We start from the raw sequence: 18,010 nt of genomic DNA, 5'->3' as shown, positions 1-18,010 counted from the left end.
TATGCAGTGGATCACTTGCCCACAAAACACAGTCCCTCAAGCGATAAACACATAATTTCAGCCAATCACAGATAATTTGCTACGAAACGACACGTGATCTGATGCGCGGCTCGGTGCTATCGCCACCGATGGAACGCGCCACACGCTCCCCGCAGTCTCGCCACCGCAAGCGGCGCCTGCTGGAGGCCACGCAGCATGTTTCGCCATCCTCCGAGCGTTTGCTGGTTGAAAATGTGGCGGCGCAAGTGACGGCGACGCAGATTACAGTGGGTCTGAGCGAGACTGTCAACGCCTGCGTGCGCGTGTTGCGCAATGCTAAGAACAGCGTATATCTACGAGGTAAAGTGATACTACTCACTATATGGGACAGTTGACCAGCTCATGTGCTGCTGTGGTCGAATGCAGCGCTGGCGGCGCGAGCTCTTGGGCTTCTGATGCTGGAGAGTCGAGCACTGGCTGATCGATTGCGACTCGAGACCGAGGGACTGGTGGATGCACTGCTGCAGATCGTCAGCTACTGTCGATGTAGTCGTACACAGACAGCAGACACCAGACGCGTGCATGTCAACTGCTGCCTCGTCATTTCGCTGCTCATGCAAGGTACGAGACGCTCCAGGTGAGAGAGAGAATGAGAGATGGCACAGGCGACCTGTTGGTAATGATTTGTGTGGGGTTTGATCTCGTGCAGCTCCGTCGCAGCAGCATCTACAGTTAGTGGTGTCGTTGGACTCGGATCTGCTGGTCTTACAGCCGCAGCCCACCGAGCGAGAAAGCGCGAACCTTCTACTCACTGTTGCTGGTCGACCGGAAAGCGGGGATACAATGGATGAGGATGGTCGCAGAGTTGTCTTTGGTGCGCGTGTTGTAGCGCCAATTTCAATTAGGAAGAAGAAGAAGAAGAGGAGACAAGCTGTGCCATCTCCACCTCGAGCTGCGAGGAGCCCAAACCAGCAGTCGCCACCGCGCCAACAGCGCCGCAAGGTCGCATGGAATGAGTACGATATCAATACTACGAATGACCGGGGGGTCCCTCCTCCTCTCCCTCCTCCTCCTCCTCCTCCTCCTGTTAGCGGCAATGGATGGACAATCACCGGCGATAATTTGGCTGCTAATGTTGCTAGGCGGAAAACACAGAGTCGAATACTCAAGATGGAGCGCCACCGCCTGGTGACACCGATATTTCCTCGCCAGTACCCGCAGGATACGCCGCTAAATCCGTTGCCGCTTATCCAGCCAACAGGAGGTCATCGTATGTTTGGAGGAGATATGATAAAGGGGCAAAGAGACCAAGAAGAAGAAATTCAAGATTTAAAGCAAGCGGATGCTTCTCATCCTCACTCCGCTTCAGATACACTCTTGCACCCGCAGCATATGTTGCAGATCTTTCGCACTGGTCGAATGCCACTCGCTTCGCCAGCGTATTTTCAACAACATTTACAAAACGATGACAGAGGTGGGAAGGGTGGAAGACCAGTACCTAATCGACTTCGAGTTACTCGTTGGGATCAATGGAATAAGGATCGCCTACAAGATGAAGATGAGAGCGAGCATGACGCCATGCTGGCCGTAGCTGTGGTGCCAAGAGGTGATGACACTGGTAGAAAGGGAGATAGATTATCAAACGCCGCTCCAACTAGTCCAACAACCACAAGGCTGATGTACTTGCGAACTGAAGAGCTTGGACCTGCGACGCCAGCGTTTAAACGTCAGAGATTGCGACAAATCCTAAGTTCTCCTGTCGATTCTAACAAGCACAATGTAAAACAATTGCGAGCACTCGCTCAGGAAGTGAATACATCGGTAATGACGTCGCTGGGGTCTGAGATTGTTCGAGTCCGACACGAGGAAATCCGTACGCGGCAGGAAATGCATTCGATGATCCAGCAAGAGCGCGAGCGACTGCCACTCAAGTTTCTCTTTCAGTTACCTGGAGGTGCTGCATACTGTCGACATCGAATGCGGCGTGCTATGGCGCTTTGGATACTCGAGTTTGAAGATAACCAGCGTCGCATGGCTCTCATGCAGTGGAAAGCATTCGTAGAGCACGCACGTTTTCTTGAACGTGGCGAGGAATATCATCGCCAGGCTACTAAAAGGCGTCTCAAAGGCGCCTTTGAGTACGTCCTACGCGGTTATCAGGAACAAGGACTTCGCAAGTGGATTGAGATTACACAATTACTCATCTGGCATGACCGAGACGCTGCAGCGAGGCGCATTCAAGCGGCAATCCGGCGGCATCAGGGTCGGGAGCGTTTCGTTGCATTGCACCGCCGTCATCCTTTCGCAAGCCCTGTTTTGCGTGATGTTTATCTTGCACCAGCCCGTCCAGATCTTCTCTTTCGGATTCCGAGCGAAGTTCGTGAACACAGGCGAAAGCTATGGCGAGCAGCTGACCGCGTGCAGTGTGCGTATCGCTACCGTCGGTTCCGTATTGCACTCACTCGCTATCGGGCTGCAGCCGTTAGAATCCAGGCGTTGCAACGTATGCGTGCAGCTCGTTACAGGTATCACCACATTCGGCGACAAATTGTCCTGGTGCAGGCGCGTGTCCGAATGCGTTTTTGTCGCGACGTGTTCTTAGTCCTTCGGAATGCGGCGCTGCTGGTTCAAGCAGTTTTTCGCTCCGTGCGAATGCGACGACTACGTCGATTGGTTCTTTGTGCTCAGCGAAAAGAAAACGAGCGTGCGTTGTCCAGCTCCGTGCTACTTCAACGGGTTGCTCGTGGATTTCTGGGAAGAATTGCTACTCGTGAACTTCGACTTGTCCGTGACCAGGAGTGGCATGCTGCATTGATCTTTCAACGTTGCTGGTACAGGCGAAATAACGAGTGGTCAACATTCCTGTTACTTGGATGCCTGCGTGAAAAGGAAAACGAAGAGCGGGCATTCGATTCCCAGGTACTGGCCTATAAGCGCAATCACATGGCGAGGAGAATTCGCCGCACGTGGCAGGCATATCTAGCTGCGAAGCGGAACAAAGCTGCAGGACTCATTCAGCGAAATGTTCGTCGGCGTTTAGCCCATCACTGTGTCGAGCTCCTGCGTCGTCAAAAAATGGCACATCGACGAATCAAATGGTTCTTTCGTATCCATCACGCTCACCGTATTCGCACAGCAAGTTATCTACAGTTTTGGTGGCTCAAGTCGGTTCCAGGACGATTTCGACACCATTTGTTTGTCCGTCGAATTGAGGAAGAACTGGAAGACAGGCGTCGTACGTTTGAACTGGAGAAGAACGCCGCATCACAGATACAAGCAATTGTCCGAGGGCACATCGCTCGGCTGATCGCATTACGCGAGCGCTCTGCTCACTCGATCCAGCGGGCGATTCGAGTTCACTTCATGCGCAAGCATTTCAAGGAAGAGATGGCTCGCATTAGAAGTCTGGTTTCGAGTCAAACCGCGGACTGTTGCATTGATACAGCAATCTTTAAGATGGTCAACGCCACGATGAAGCTGCACAACGCTTCAGCGTGTGCGATTCAGCGCATTTTTCGTGGTTGCCACTGCCGAATGCGCGTGATGAGAGAGATCGTTTACATGGAGTTACGAGCACGTATGGCAGTGCGTATTCAGCACAAGTGGCGGCAAAATGCGCATCAACGGGCAGCACGAAAGCTGTTGCAAGCTCAGCAGCGCAAGCAATCGAATCCATTCCGAACGGAAACATCCATGAGTCTCATTGTCAACAAAATGCTGTCTGCGTCAGCTGTATTCTACGATCCAGACGATGAACTTCGAGGGATGTCAGTACAAGAATGGCTGCGTCGACTAGGTCTAGGTGCGAAGTACGGCGAATTGTTCCAGAAGAATCGTTGGATCGCCTCAGTCGACTCGCTCGAAGTATTGACGCGACTTCGTGCGCTGAACTTCGACGCGTGTGAAGATAAACTCGAGAGCATTGGGATCCATGACTCTGAGGATACGCACATGATGTTAACCAACTTGCTCGCTTATCAGACGATTCAGGACACAAAAAGACGGCGCAAGGAGTTGGCGCTGGCCCGAGAAAAGCAAGAGCTGCTGAAGCGAAATTGTGACTTCGCTCAAAAGCACCTCCACGCGTGTATTGACGCCCAGCAGAAGTGCAGCGATGCTCTGGATGATGCACTTCAAGAGGCGAAGGAGTTCCGGAATCCACCTAAAGCGTTACGTGATAGACAAGCTGCTCGTTCTCGCGAGCTTGAGGACGCTGCCAAAAGGTCAACTGAAGCTCATGAAAAATGGGAATTGTCCACAGCATTACAATCTGCACATGCACGTGAGGTTGCCATATCTCAGCAACAGCTCGTCTCACAACAAGAATCCAAGGAGATCTCAGCCGTACACAGTCTACGCAGTCTGACACTCATCGACCAGCTCAATGTAGCTCGCGAGATCTTTCTGGAGCGGTTTCCTGGCTTGGATGCTCGCGCGCTCGCATTTGTCAGCGCTCTCGAGGAGAACCAAGTTTCGAGATGGCAGCTTCAGCGCTTCTTCGACACATACACTACTGTCTTTGAGGTAAAGCAGCATGTGAACGTGCTCACGTTCTTCTCTTTCGAGACTGAGGTGAAGAAGCACAATCATGTGAGATTCGGCCAATGTGCAGACATTTTACAGTATGGTCTTGAGCGGCTAGCTGAGCTGCTTGGGGTTTCCATGGAGATGATGGTACTTGGGGTTAAAGATGCCGATGGAACAGGCGGTGGTAGACACAGCTTCAAGGAGCGCTTGATGCTGGAGCAAATTATTCTTGATACGGTTGCAGCGTCCACTAGTGCTCGGGGAAATCAAGAAAAGGCTCGGATATGGCGAGTGGGGGCTGCTACTATTGCCAAAATGAACGCAATAGCCACGAAAATACAGAGTCTGTGGCGTCGACGAGCTCAGAGCAAGTTAGTTGCTGAACTCCGGGTCAATCAACGCCACAAACAAGTTCGCGAGCAGTATGTTGCCGAGTTTCATACTGACCACGTTACACCATTTTGGCAGTCGGAGCGCAAGAAGGAGCAGGAAGCACTGGATGCTTGGCTGGAGGAAGAGACAAGGACACACCGATTACGACAGCTATATAACATCATACGTTATCCCTACATTGAGGAATGGGATGACGAGACGCAGGCTTACGTGTATGCAATTTATTTGCAAATTGAAGACTCGACAGTACCACCGGGTGAAGAAGACCAGCAGACATTTGAAGTAGCTCAGACCAGGTACTACGTCACTGGCAAACCCACTTACACTATTGAGGAGGAAGATGTGGCCATCAGAATTCAAGCCCAAACACGTCGCTTCCTGGCTCAGCGCCATTTACAAGAGCTGCAGCGCTTACGCCGTCGTGAGCGGCGGCGTGTTGCACTAGAAACAGAATGGAATAGCTCTCGGCAAGAGCGAGGGCAATTGCTTACGCTCAGAATCCAGTTCGAGCTTCGCAACAATTTACAAGTGAGGACCTGGTTGGGTTCACGAGTGAAGCCTAAGCCTCCTAAGCCAACTGTAGTGTCACCGACCAAGCGTGATAGCAACAACAGAAAGGTGTTCGATCTACCCACAGCAGCAAAGATAAAGTCTCCAACGAAGGCTGCACAGAAAGAAGACACCATAAAGACCAATGAGGCTGACGGGGAAAAAGCAAAACGGCGTGTTCGAGTGCACGCTGCTTTAAATGTCGCTATTGACGCCCTGGCACCTACCTACCATGACAGTGTGCGTGCTGAACATCGCCGCAACTGTAGTTTCCCGCCGAACTCACGTCCTGGCAACGCACACGGCCGTGCTATCATTCGTCTATTGGAAGATCTACCCACTTTCTATCGTTTAACTGCGCCTGAATTACAAGTTGCGAGCAAGCTACCATTCACTAAGATGGCTCTACGGTTTGGTTGGGAAGAAGTGCTGGCAAAAGCGGTGCCAGCGGTTAATACGCGCAATGCTTCACGATCATATTATTTCAACAAGAACACTCTCGAGACATCATGGGAACGTCCCGATTATTCCTTCAACGAGCAGGTCGCAGCTATTCGAATCCAAGCGCTTGCTCGCATGCTCTTGGCCATCAACGCGCGTGTGAGGGAACTTGCTGCTATTTCGTTCGTGACTACCATTCAGGATACCGTCAAACAAGCAGCACGAGTCGGTTGGGTGGGCTATTCACTCGAGGGTGTGACGTCAGCTGTGTTTTTGAGTAGGTTTGGCCTCACCAAGTACGTCACGTCAGCGTTGGGCCAATCCCCACTGAAGGAACTATTGGCCACAGTATCGTCCGAGGAAAAGGTCAAGAGCCTTGGCTGGAGCAAGGAAGAAGTTAGTCTTGTGTCGTATTTTCCCCGAATCCTGTCACGCAGATTCCCACGAAGCTGCTCGAGAGAGACATCTGTTCCTGCCAACGTTAAACACCCGTTCAATATTCTACCAAGTGAGCGTGTGATCTCGCAGCTCGTGACCCAGAGTTATCCAAACCAGCAAGGGCGGGTTGCTGGCCTACTCCGTGCGTTGCGTAACTCGACGACTCCAATCTCATATCGACAGCTAGAGATGCACCTTCGTCGATATGCAGGTCGCCCCGATGACGCAATCGCTAATGTTGGCGAAGTCGCCTCACTTGTGACAAGCACACGGGAACCACAAGAGAAGGCGATCTTCGTGTTGTATCTCCGTTGTGCTGAGCGCTGCGTGGTGTATGCCGCCAATCTCAAACTTAAAACACTTCAGCGAGAACTCTCGACTGTGTTACGAATGCCCCGACGCTTATTGTCATTCCCAGTTTCATCGCAGTCGCCTGTACGTGACGAGGAAATTATCGGAACTGCTACGTCAATAGCTGCCATGCCAGTCGTTCCCATCTCTCCTGCAGAGGAAGAAGGATGGCTGCAGCAAGCTATGTCTAGATATCCAAGTCGTGCTGTCAAAGGCCTTTGGGAGAATGAGGTGAAATCATCGTTTTCATATGCCCAAATGGCTCTCTATCTGCGCGAAGAAGCACTTGAGCGCGTGCTTGTCTGGGAGCGCGCTGCTCTGCTGTGTCAGACAGCGTTCCGTATGCTGCGTGTGCGTCGTTGGTATCTCGCTATCCAAGAAGCGCGTGCAAGAGCAGCAACCATTATCCAGTGTGCATGGCGAGCATTGGGTGCGCGGGAAGAGCGTGCATTGCTGGAGTCTCAACAGCAGTCACCGTATGAGCAACGCCTGGAGAAACGCACGAATACCTTCTACTTCGTCTACATCCCTACTGACGAGAAATTGCTCGAGGAACCTCGAGACGAAGTCACCGGTGGAATTCTGCCGTATCGTCCCATGGTGCAGGATCGTCTTACAAAAGGATGGATGTTGGCTTGGCCACACTTCACGCCGGCTTCTCGGAGAGCCCGGACAACTAAACCAGTACCTGGTGCTGAGACTCCATGGGTCGCTTGTAGTCTTTGCACTGCGGAACGCGCAGCTCGCCGCTGTAATGAATGCTACTCAGCCACCGGCGACTATGTGGATTTCTGTCTCGCGTGCTTCTACGACCGGCATTTCTCCACTGCAGCAGCAAATTCCGGTAGCTCTGAAGACTTGAGCTGGCACACTTACACGGCGTTGAATCCTTTGCGCACGCCATTCTTTCGATGTGTTGAGTGTACCAGACCATCGAATCTTCGTTGCTTGCCTTGTAATGAGCATTACTGTGAGCGCTGCTTTACTCGTGTCCACGCTCGAGGCAAAACACGGTCACGCCACGCGCGTGATTGGTATGCAGCCCATGCTGCTGCCTGCATCGAGTGTGAGATGCGAGTGGCCAGCCAGCGATGTCTCACTTGTCAGGATGCACTGTGCGAAACATGTATGGCTCGCACACACGCTCGCGGTCGACGTGCAGACGGCAAGGCGCACTCGGTGGAGTTGCTTCCGCAACCTCTAGAGCCTGGTGATGCTTATTGCGAGCAGTGTCACGCACGCCGCGGTGATGAACGTTGCGAGTTCTGTGGCTGGACACTCTGTGCAGTCTGTCACTGGAGCTCTTCATCTTCAACTGGTGTTCGTAGTAGTCGACATGCCCTTGTGTGTGTGGAGACGGCTTTAGCTGAAAAGCGACGCGAGTTGCTGGGCGATCGAGGCTTGTGTGTAGAATGCGGCAAAGCTGCCGACCGTGAATGCGTCACGTGCGGAGATAGCTACTGTAGCGTCCGATGGATGGGGAACGCTGGATGCTTTGAACGCTTCCACATCAAGGGAAAACGCTCCGATCACACGTTCACGATGGTCGAAGTGCCGACACAAATGCCGCCAGAGATACTGGCGCTTGAAGAACAGGTTCGTGTGAAACGACGACGCGATGCCGAAGTGGCTGAACACGAAGCTAAGAAACTAGCAGCAGTTCTTCTTGAAGAGGAAGGACCTGCAATGAAGAAGACGGCTAGGGCACGCCAAAAGAAGAGCAAAAAGAAGAAGCGTTCACCGGCGGACGCACCTGACGGGAAGAAGAATTGTGCTGTCTCGCAGTGTCGACACCGTGCGATTGTTCTCGACATTCCTGGATTATCGTACTGCGCCGAGCATTTCACTCTTCAGCACGCGCTTGAGGCTGCTGGGAAAGATCCTCTGGAAGCTGCGCGGTTGCTGACGCTGGTCGAAAACGGCGGTGGGCGTGTTGTAAAAAGCCACAAGGCAGGGTGGAGGAAAATCTTGTCGGGGCATTTCTTCTCACGTAAGTATCGCATCGCCAAGAAACCTCGGAAGGTGAAAGAGACCTCGACAAGCTATCAGGCAGAATCCTCGACCACTACGACAACTTGATAGTACCTACAGCTCAAAACTAAACAGAGGGACTATACGACACTTGTTCTCCTTGACATTCTTCATCACCACAGGTCTTCAATGTCTTCCAGTCCAGAATTTGTTCCAGTACTTATGAATGTCAGCCACTGGCATTTGAATTCTTTTCCTCCTGACATCGGCTGTTGGCCTCATCAACAGACCCCTTTTGCCACGGTTATTCTCCATTATCTCGAGTCGATGTCGCAGGTGTTTCTTGCATCGAGTGCGTCTGGAACTTCAGACCCGAGTTCGTGACCAACGATAGCTCGTACAACGTGTTCTAGCAGCATCGATACAGATTGTTAGTGCTCTGCGACTTACCTGCTATCCAACCAGAGCAGCATCTCACCTCCAACTTGCGCAGGTTGTACTTGACCGAGTCGAACTTGCGACGCAGAGGGCCGTTCCTGAAGTCGAACTGGATAAGCTCCCCAGAAATGGCTTCCACCATATCCTTGCATCGCTTAACCTCGTCCACCTCCCTCGCGGTGGCCTTCACAACTGCATACCGCATCAGTTCACCTGCACTCTACTGTCAGTTCACTACAGCCGATTTAAATAATAAATACTACATGCGGGAGTACTGCAGTACAGTAGATAACGCCCGTCTCACCGGTGAAGTCGACGACACCGCCGAGGTACTCATTCTTGAGCACGATTGGCACCTCCCGACGTGGCAGCAGACGCTTCGTGTCAAGGTAGTACCAAAAACATTTGGCCTCTACATATTCCTCCAGAGAGGATGACAACGCTCCGTCCCGTAGCGATGGATTTTTCTCCGTCAGCGCCACCAGCTCCGGTATCACCTGTCCAATATTATAATATGCAGATAGTAACAACATGTGAAGTGGAGTTCACTCGGTTGCCAGTCACCTTCTCAGCGTCGCCCAGCATCCGCAATGCCTCCGCTGTGTCCGATCGATGCAATGCGAAGATCGCCTGCTTGCTGTGTGTTAAATAGCGTCGTCGTTGTTAATTACATAGAATGAGCAAAATAGTGTGGTTACGACCCATTGCATGTATCGTGTATTGCAACCGCTGCCGGCTTGTGTTCTGTACCTGGACTTGAGGATCTCTCGTGACCGCTTGATGATCTTCTCGCGCATTTCGTCGTATTCGTGCAACTCTGAGCATTGGACATGCATTAGTAGGAGGCAGTAAGAGCCGAGGGAGAGATGGACTAGTACACCTTGATTCATGTCGATGAAGTCCTGGCGGTGCAGCATCAAACTACCGAGAGGCGATGAGGCTCCCATGATCGGAACCTCCGCTTTCACTTCGGTCGGCCCGGTCTGCATGTGCTACTGGGTATGTTCTTGCTGGGAAACTGCCAAACGTAATAGCCAAAACATCTTTCAAAATAAAATTGCAAAAAACGATTTGCTCTACATGTAGATTTGAAAAGGTCATACTGTACCGTATTTGAGATCTCATACTTCGTATTGTGAACTCCGTCCAAATTTGCAGCTTTGGTCCTATTCAGTGAGTCACTCGATTACATAATTTCCTGTTATTTCGAAACGGCCCAGATCGTACTTAAACGGTCGCATTTCGTACCTAAGTGGATTCTCTCTCAAGGCAGTCAATTACAGATTTTGCGCTTCTGTGCGCGTTCATTCAAAGAACCGCGCACGGAAATTTGAGTGGAACGCACAATACCCCATATTTTTGAAGTTGAGCTATCGTAAATCGAACACGAGATGTGCATGTACCGACGACTCTATGCACACTCAGTCTGAACCTTGAAATATCAAAATGAAGGGGAAAAAGGCATTTCAATAGGCAACCTAACTATATAATTTTTTATCATTGGCTGCTAATGTTTCAATGTCTCGGCTTGCATCTACTACATGTCGAACAGCAGGAATATCCTCGAGAAGCCGGTTGAACAGCTCCCAATCTGGCTCTGCGTCGACCAACGCCTGCTCTACATCATTCCCTGCTGTTATACACAGGGATGCCGAAAAATAAATTGATGCTGCAATTATTGCAATAGATAATCTATTTTTATCATTTAACCGATAGGTAGCAGTTATCTATTGGACCAACCAAATCACTTCAATAATCTATTGGACCAAACTACCACCAACCATCTCCTTGTTAAGCAAGGACAGCAGCCACCACAAAATGTAGCCCCACATCGACGCCAGCAAACATAATTTCCTCACTTCCAAAACCACAAGAAGCCCAACACCACCGCCAGCCCCCACGATGTTCGCCGCTCCCCGCCCTGCCGCCCCAGCCACCTTCACCAATGGTCAAGTCGCCAACTTTTACTCCCGGTCGTGCCGTGACCAGTACGACGAGATAACCCTGAAGTATTACCGCTGAAGGTGCGGCACAGTCCCGAAGCGAGTCGCTGGAGCTGGCTTCGCGAACCTGATGCAACATATAAAGCGGAAGCATTCTTCCTTTGTTGAGGAGATGCTAGTGACTACGCCTGGCCAGAGTGGATATGTTGCCCACTACGTGAGCCTGACTGCTTAAACACGTTCGGGCGGTTGGAATTACCGGTCAAGCGCAGCCTACCGCTTTCGTTCTTTGAGAGCAAGCTCACACGACGGTGCGCTCGTTAATATTTTTCAAGTTTTTTTTAACAAAACTAACGCGTTTCTTTAAATGTTGAAATGCAACGTCAGATACAGCAACCTACAGCCTGTCTCAGTAGAGACACTCCGGCGAGTCATGGTGGCTGTGACTCGAGCAGTAGAGCGCTCGATCGCTGCGGAGCTGCCCGAGCGATTTGGGCTCGTCTTTGACGGATGGAGCCATGACTCAGAGCATTTCATCGCGGTGTTCGCGTGGTACGAGGTGGACGGGGCACTTCATTGTCCCCTTCTATGCATGGCTCCGCTCGTCAACGACGAGACCGACGATCTGTCTGCGGCCACTCATCGTGCGTTCTTAGAAAATATGCTGGCGCGGGACTATGGTAAAAGCCTGGAGCAGTGTCTCTTTTTAGTAGGACATAACTGCTCCGTTAATCGCCGTTTCGCAGACCTAGTAGGAGTTCCACTGGTCGGATGTGCGAGCCACAGGCTTAACAGATCCGTTTCCCAGCGTTTAAGCGAGTGCGCGAAAGACCTTGACAGTGTTCAAGCGGTCATGATCAAGCTGCGTACGCTCCATCACTCTGCTAAGTTCCGGTAAGAATTTTGACTATTTTTGTAAATATGTTTAAATTTTTTGCGTACTAGCAGTAATTTTCGATAAGTGAATGATTACAGGTTTAGCACGGACCTTCGCCCAATCATACGTCAGCACACTTGCTGGGGGCCCTCGTTTGCCATGGTCAACAGGTACTTTGAGCTCCTCCCATTCATAGATTCAGAGGACGACGAGCTGGCGGAGCTGCTGCCGCACGCGGTGTCCAGACAGCGTTTGTGCGATCTAGTGGCTTAGCCCAGGGACGTGGAGTCAGTGGCGATGGCGCTCCAGGGCTTCAACGTCGACCTCCTTGACGTTCGAGTATGGTTTGACAGCCTTATAGCGGAAATGCCATCGTTTGCGCGCTACCTAGGTGAGGACGTTTTTTCTGGTATATTCGTAGCTTACACTAATATTTGTACTAACTTTATATTAATGCAACGCCAAGGGCTGATATTGTCCGCAGTCCAGACTTTGAATCTGGATGTGTCCGAGTGCTGAAGGGCCAAGCCAAGCGTCTGACCAGGGCTGAAAAGGCTGTGCTCGAGAGATTTACGGTGGTTGCAAGTGTTCAAGATGGAGAGGTTGGTGAAGAGGAGGCAGACACTAACGCTTCCTTCGTCGAGAGGGTCCAAAGACGCCGCCGGCTGGAAGAGCGACAGCCCTCGTACGATCTTGTTGCCTCTATCCCTCCCACGTCAAACATCGTCGAGCGCTTTTTTTAGTATCGCTAGAACTACGTATGGGCAGCAACGCCACAGACTTCAGCCGTATACGCTAGAAATGCTTCTGTTCTTGCGTCAAAATGCAAGTTATTGGGATGTCCGTACAGTGGAGAGTGCGTAGTGATAGTATGAGGCTAAGCACGCAATATATTGACACATTATTGCATCAATAATCTATTTTTCGCGTCTGGCTAGTTCAATTATCTATTCAGGGCTCACATGCAGCCGTCACCAATAATCTATTGTCCGCTATGACGTGCAATAGATAAAAATGCAATATTCGGCATGTAAACTTATACATGCTGCTTAAGTAGGATTTTGGCCTTGCAAAACCCAATGGCAACGACAGACATGGGGAGAGAGCTCCACGCTGCTTTCGCCCACATTATCATCTCGTGCCTGCTAGGTGGATTTAGTTTGAACGGGATCGAAGTACAGCTGGTTCGTAGCTGCAGCAGCATGAAGCAAGCCCAATTCTTCCGCATCATATCTTTCAGTGGCTTATTATATGATATATCGGCCGGTTGACAGGCAAAAACGTATACCCAGCCGGTATACGTATGAGCTCAACATTCAGAAGACGAGCAAACATTTGCACATCTTTTCTCCAGTGGCCCAAAAAATCGCCAAGAAGTAGCAATACTGGTACGTGCATGTCTTGTCGATGCAGGAAGTGATGAATTAGAAATTGAATCGTCATGTCCCGCTCCATCACCCCGCGTCGTTTCCATAAACTTGTACACTAGTTTGCTCCCCGCGGGGTTCACGCCAAAGTTGCACTCCAAATCCATGTTGGAAAGAAGTTTTCTCCCGAGCACGTTCAGCGATCTTTGACGGCTTGGCTTTAAAAACCATGAACGGGTCGTATGTTTGCCCTATACTGTCCCCCAGCAGCATTGTGACGGAGTCACACAGCACCTTGCGCTAGAGGAAGTTGGCTTCCGAGAGAATACAAACTCTCAGCGAGCGGCAGCTCACAGGTCCCTTTTTACCTAAGGGAGCGAAGTGACCAATTTAAGTAAAGTTGTAGCCTGAATATATTTAAAGGTAGGCTAAGCTTGAGTTATATATACAAACTATAAGTCACCTATAGAAAAGCTTTGTCATCAGCCAATGGTTGGCCTCGGACGACCCTGGTACCATGTACCAGGTACTCCGAAGTGTGACGTGCCACACTTCATGTTACTAGGGGTACATTTGGGGCTACGTACCCCGTTACATCCTCCCCCAGTTATGTTCGGTTTACCGACCAATCAGAATGAGGAAGTGTCCCTCACAAACTCTCATTCTCAAAGTCGAAATACATCGACTTGCCTGCGCGAGCGCGGCGGAGGCTCACTTTACAGTTAGAGCCTCGAGCAGCGGTTGAGCGCTCTTCTTCTCGGTCTCCACATCGACCTTTAGCATGCCCCATGGCACTGCAAAGAGCGGTGCGAAAACACGCTCCAAGGCTGCTGCCGGAAAAGCACAAGCCAAGAGCGCTAAGCCTCGCGGCAAAGGCTCTGCACTCCAGGAGGCTACTAAGGTGGCCTCGGAGGCGATCGGCTCATCTGGTGACACGGCTGCGAGCAAGCGTGCAAGCAAGCGCCGCAGTCCGTCACCTTCGGTTTCTCCAAACAACCGTCCGAACCCGCGGCTCGCTGAACGTGAGTTCAATTCGGGACGAGGCCGAGTCCGGGAGTACATACGATGCTCCCGTGGATCCGTGGGAGGGCACACCCCAGTGCCCAGCGAGCACCCGGACGACAACGTGCACTCGCTTGCTAGTGATCACGGTGATCACAGTCCGAAGACGTATGTGCGCTCTGAGAGTCCTGCCGTCAAGGCTAAGGGCTCTCCCAAAGCTGGCGACGACGAGGAGGAGACGCTTCTCAAACATCTTCGCTCGCCGAGGGTCTTGCGCGCGCTAAGGCCGCCAAAGAAGAAGACACCAAGCCCTCTAAGAATCGCACGGTTTCGAAGTCTCCACTCCGCGAGGAGTAGGAGACGGGTACTCCTATTGAGCTTCTTTGGTTCCTGGGATGAAGAGAAAGAGGAGGAGGTGCTAATCATGAGCCCCCTGAGATCGCTAGCGACCTCTATCAGCAGCAGAAGGACTTCCAAGCTGCCCAGCGCACGCGTGGGGTTCCGGTGGTGGCACCCGTCAGCTAGGGAGCTACCATCAACTCAAGAGGTTATTGGCCTCCCGAGGAGAGCTCTGGGGCTGACCGCTTCCTGGAGATCGTCGTCGCTCCTCGTGGCCTTGTCGGTAGCCACTTCTAAGAGCGCTTACGAACGTGCCCTGGTCCAGAAGGAGCTGCTGTTCGTCGACAACTTGGATGCGTGCCTCTCGCGCCGCACCGAATCCCTCTGAAGGACTTCACGACTTGTTGCAAGAAGCCCGAGAACCGGGGTGGTCTCTACCCTCTTTGGGGCTACCTCTGGGCTCTGCCCGAGAACTGCCCCACTTGAAGTTCTTGTGAGGACATGTTCTGGGCTTGGGTGGAGTCTATCAAGTGCCCCCCCCTTGGAGCTACGGGAACTGTATGAAGATCAGCTGCTGTCCCGCATCCTGGATCAGCGTGATCTTCGTGTTCGGTTCGCCCGCATGGTCAGCAAGCGCATGCTGCCAAGGGACATCCTGAAGCGCGCGGCTTCTAGCGCTCACGATGAGCGCGGGTACGGAGTGTCGTCAACATCCGTACCCCGTTCGGGCAAGAAGCCCCGGACTACTTATGAAGCTGCCGCCGCTTCTGTTCCCAGATTGCGACAGCCTTCGGGCAGTCAATCAGGAGCCGTTCAATCAGGTCCCACGAGTTCTCGGAGTGGGCATAACCCCTCCACTTCACGAGGAGCTGTCGCTTACCGCAACGCCGTTGCTCCTGGAGAATCAGCTCCACGTGGTAGTGGACTTCTCCGTTCCAGTCAAGCAGGGGTGGAGGTGCCCTCGTACGAGTACGAGTACTCGGCGCCTCCCGAACGCCACTCTCATCCGAGTGCTTCTACTGCGGGTCCGACGCAGGGCCCTGAGATTGACCACCTCCGCCAACGCGTCTTCGTGCTTGAGATTGCACTTGGCCTTGGAACTGACGGTGATGCTGCCGCCCAGGCCGGGAATCAGGGCGTGCTCGCTCGTCTTGCGGGTCGCCTGTACCTGTTGGAGCGGGAGGTCTCGAGTCTGCATCTGCGGGTGGACCGGCGAGCCTCTTCGTCCGATCTTGACGACATGATCCGACGTATCGAGGCTCTACTGCCACGTCCAGAGCCTTATTCGGCGCACTCCCAGTCGTACGCGTATGGTGCGTACCCGACGTACGGTCTCGACCGCAGCCTTGCTGTTCAGTCCGAGACTTGGGTGCCTGCTTCTACGCCCTCGTCGACGTCTGTGGCCGGCCCTCGCTTCGAGGAGCTGAGCCAGGGTGGGTCTGCGAGTCAGCAACGCCCTGCGGATCATGATACCCCAGCGTAGAACGTCGGGTGCGTCGTCATTGACTTGGGCAGGTCGATGGTGTACGACGCACCATGCCTGGCCAGGACTGCGAACGGCCCAATGAAGCGGTGCTTCAGCTTGTTGCTACCGACAGAGCTGACAGTGTCTAATGATAGGTTTCTCGTGTCTAATAACACTAATTCACCTGTGGTGTAGTGATTTCTCCGTGGTTGCGGATTATCACCCGTCGACAAAGACGTGACACCGCCCAAGTTGTTCAAGCGACGAACCCTCGGTCGGGTGATGTACGGAGACGCCAAGGTGCAAGGGACTCGACGGCGTCACCTTTTCAACAAGTATCGGATACGGCCCTATGTCACTGAATCCAGGCTGTCCTTATTATTAATAATGGACTGGCCGGATTCGCATTCAGCGGACCATCTACGGTACGAACCCTCAGTGGCGGTTGGGATGAGTTCGCGGAATACTCAGCGACCTTTGGAAGACACGTTCACCGTCTGGGACAGGGCGCGGACCGTTAAAGATGCTCATGCGACAGTGCAGACGACGCTTGGCATGCAAGAAGATCCATAACGGATCATTGTTCACTTGATATTTGTATACTTGATTAGGACTTCTTATTAGGAATAGACCCGAAAGGGTAAGCTTAAATACAGAACAGAATTTCCACTCAAGCACACAGAGCGACGTCCGGCTTCAAGGTAAGCGTCACGTCAAGCTTGTTTGAGTGTGTTATGCCTGTCGGTGAACTCGAAGCTCTGTAGCGAGGGTTCATCCGGCAAGGCCAAGAGACTTTGTGTATTGGCCGATTATTATCGGGAGGTTTTACGTGACGGCTTATTGTTGCCTATTTGCACGACTGGGAGTGCTTGAATTGCCTCCCTTTTATTTCTTCCAGCCGAGTGTTGAACACTCGGTGATCTCGTAAAAGGCTTACCCGTGCCTGGTACCCTTCCGCTGTTGGGACCACGAGGATTCAAAACATCTGCTAGCTTTGCTCGTGCTAGTAGCGCGTTCTTATTTTACTGGTTGGCCTATATAAGTAGTTTACAAGGTCCAGTTTGTCCCGGTGCAAGGGCAGAACTGGGTTTTTCAGGTCCGCCCGAACGATCGCTTACTATCCTAGTAGACGTATTGTTGTGGGAACATCCTAACTACATCTGTAGCTAGAGTTCACGTGGGATTTCCAACACCACAACTGGTGCCGCGACCCGGGAACAGATTGTGACCATTGTGAACTGTTTGTATGGCCTTCCAGTTTACGAGCTACCAAGAGAAGAAGAACAAGGAAAAGACAAGAAACATGGCGAAAGGACAACCGACGGTACCAGTTACGCCTGCCAAGTCGGGCGGGGCTCGCAACGAGAGTTCAAGCCCGGCTGCGCGCTTTGCAGCCGCCACCGAGCTTTCAGTGAGCTTCGACGACGAAGCGGACATCGGTCCTGACGCCCACGATTATGAAGATTACGAAGATAAGACGCCGGCTCCAGAGCCAGGCGCAGCGACGCCGGAGACGGCCACGCTATCATCGGGGCTGAGCGGGGCGACCAAGTCCCTTTCGAGGAACCTCGCCGACGAGCTCGATGATGTTGCGGGACCGGAACCGGCCTATGATGATTATGACGATGGGACCGAGGGTTTTAAACCTTCGGTGGCGAGTGCAAAGCATTCAGCACTGCTGAAGGCACCTCGCCCACCTATCAACAGTGATACACCAGCCGCCAAGCGCGTTTTCGACCGCGTACAAGCGCTGATGCAGAATGATGAGTGGATGCAGCTGTTCAAGCCCATCCCCAAGAAAAAGGCCGACTGGCCTGCGCTTGCGCAGGAACTTCAATACCTAGTCAACTTGGTTTCGACTAGTCAAGTTGCCGAGGATTCAGTCTCGCTACTGTTGTCGCTGGGGTTCGAGAACGAGACGTACCCATCG

The 18,010-nt window shown here is 52.2% G+C and overlaps 2 protein-coding genes across 2 annotated transcripts; one reads left to right on the top strand and one right to left on the bottom strand.

The window, feature by feature from the left end:
- Positions 1-128: 128 nt before the first annotated feature.
- PITG_01603 (uncharacterized protein) lies at positions 129-8,757 on the top strand (the record flags this gene model as incomplete). Its single annotated transcript, XM_002908190.1, has 5 exons — positions 129-339; positions 406-600; positions 689-846; positions 889-995; positions 1,071-8,757. The coding sequence occupies 5 exons, from the start codon at positions 129-131 to the stop codon at positions 8,755-8,757; spliced, it is 8,358 nt and encodes a 2,785-aa protein (XP_002908236.1).
- PITG_01602 (uncharacterized protein) lies at positions 8,403-10,408 on the bottom strand (the record flags this gene model as incomplete). Its single annotated transcript, XM_002908189.1, has 7 exons — positions 8,403-9,058; positions 9,128-9,300; positions 9,392-9,584; positions 9,652-9,724; positions 9,838-10,105; positions 10,196-10,253; positions 10,336-10,408. 5 exons carry the CDS (start codon positions 9,921-9,923, stop codon positions 8,954-8,956), a joined length of 630 nt encoding a protein of 209 aa, XP_002908235.1.
- Between the last annotated feature and the right edge of the window lie 7,602 nt (positions 10,409-18,010).

The sequence above is a fragment of the Phytophthora infestans genome, genomic scaffold (assembly GCF_000142945.1).
Source record: "Phytophthora infestans T30-4 supercont1.2 genomic scaffold, whole genome shotgun sequence".
In the NCBI taxonomy this organism is placed as follows: Eukaryota; Oomycota; class Peronosporomycetes; order Peronosporales; family Peronosporaceae; genus Phytophthora; species Phytophthora infestans.
Note: the sequence above shows the minus strand (reverse complement) of the source record. Positions and strands in the feature narration are given on the sequence as shown.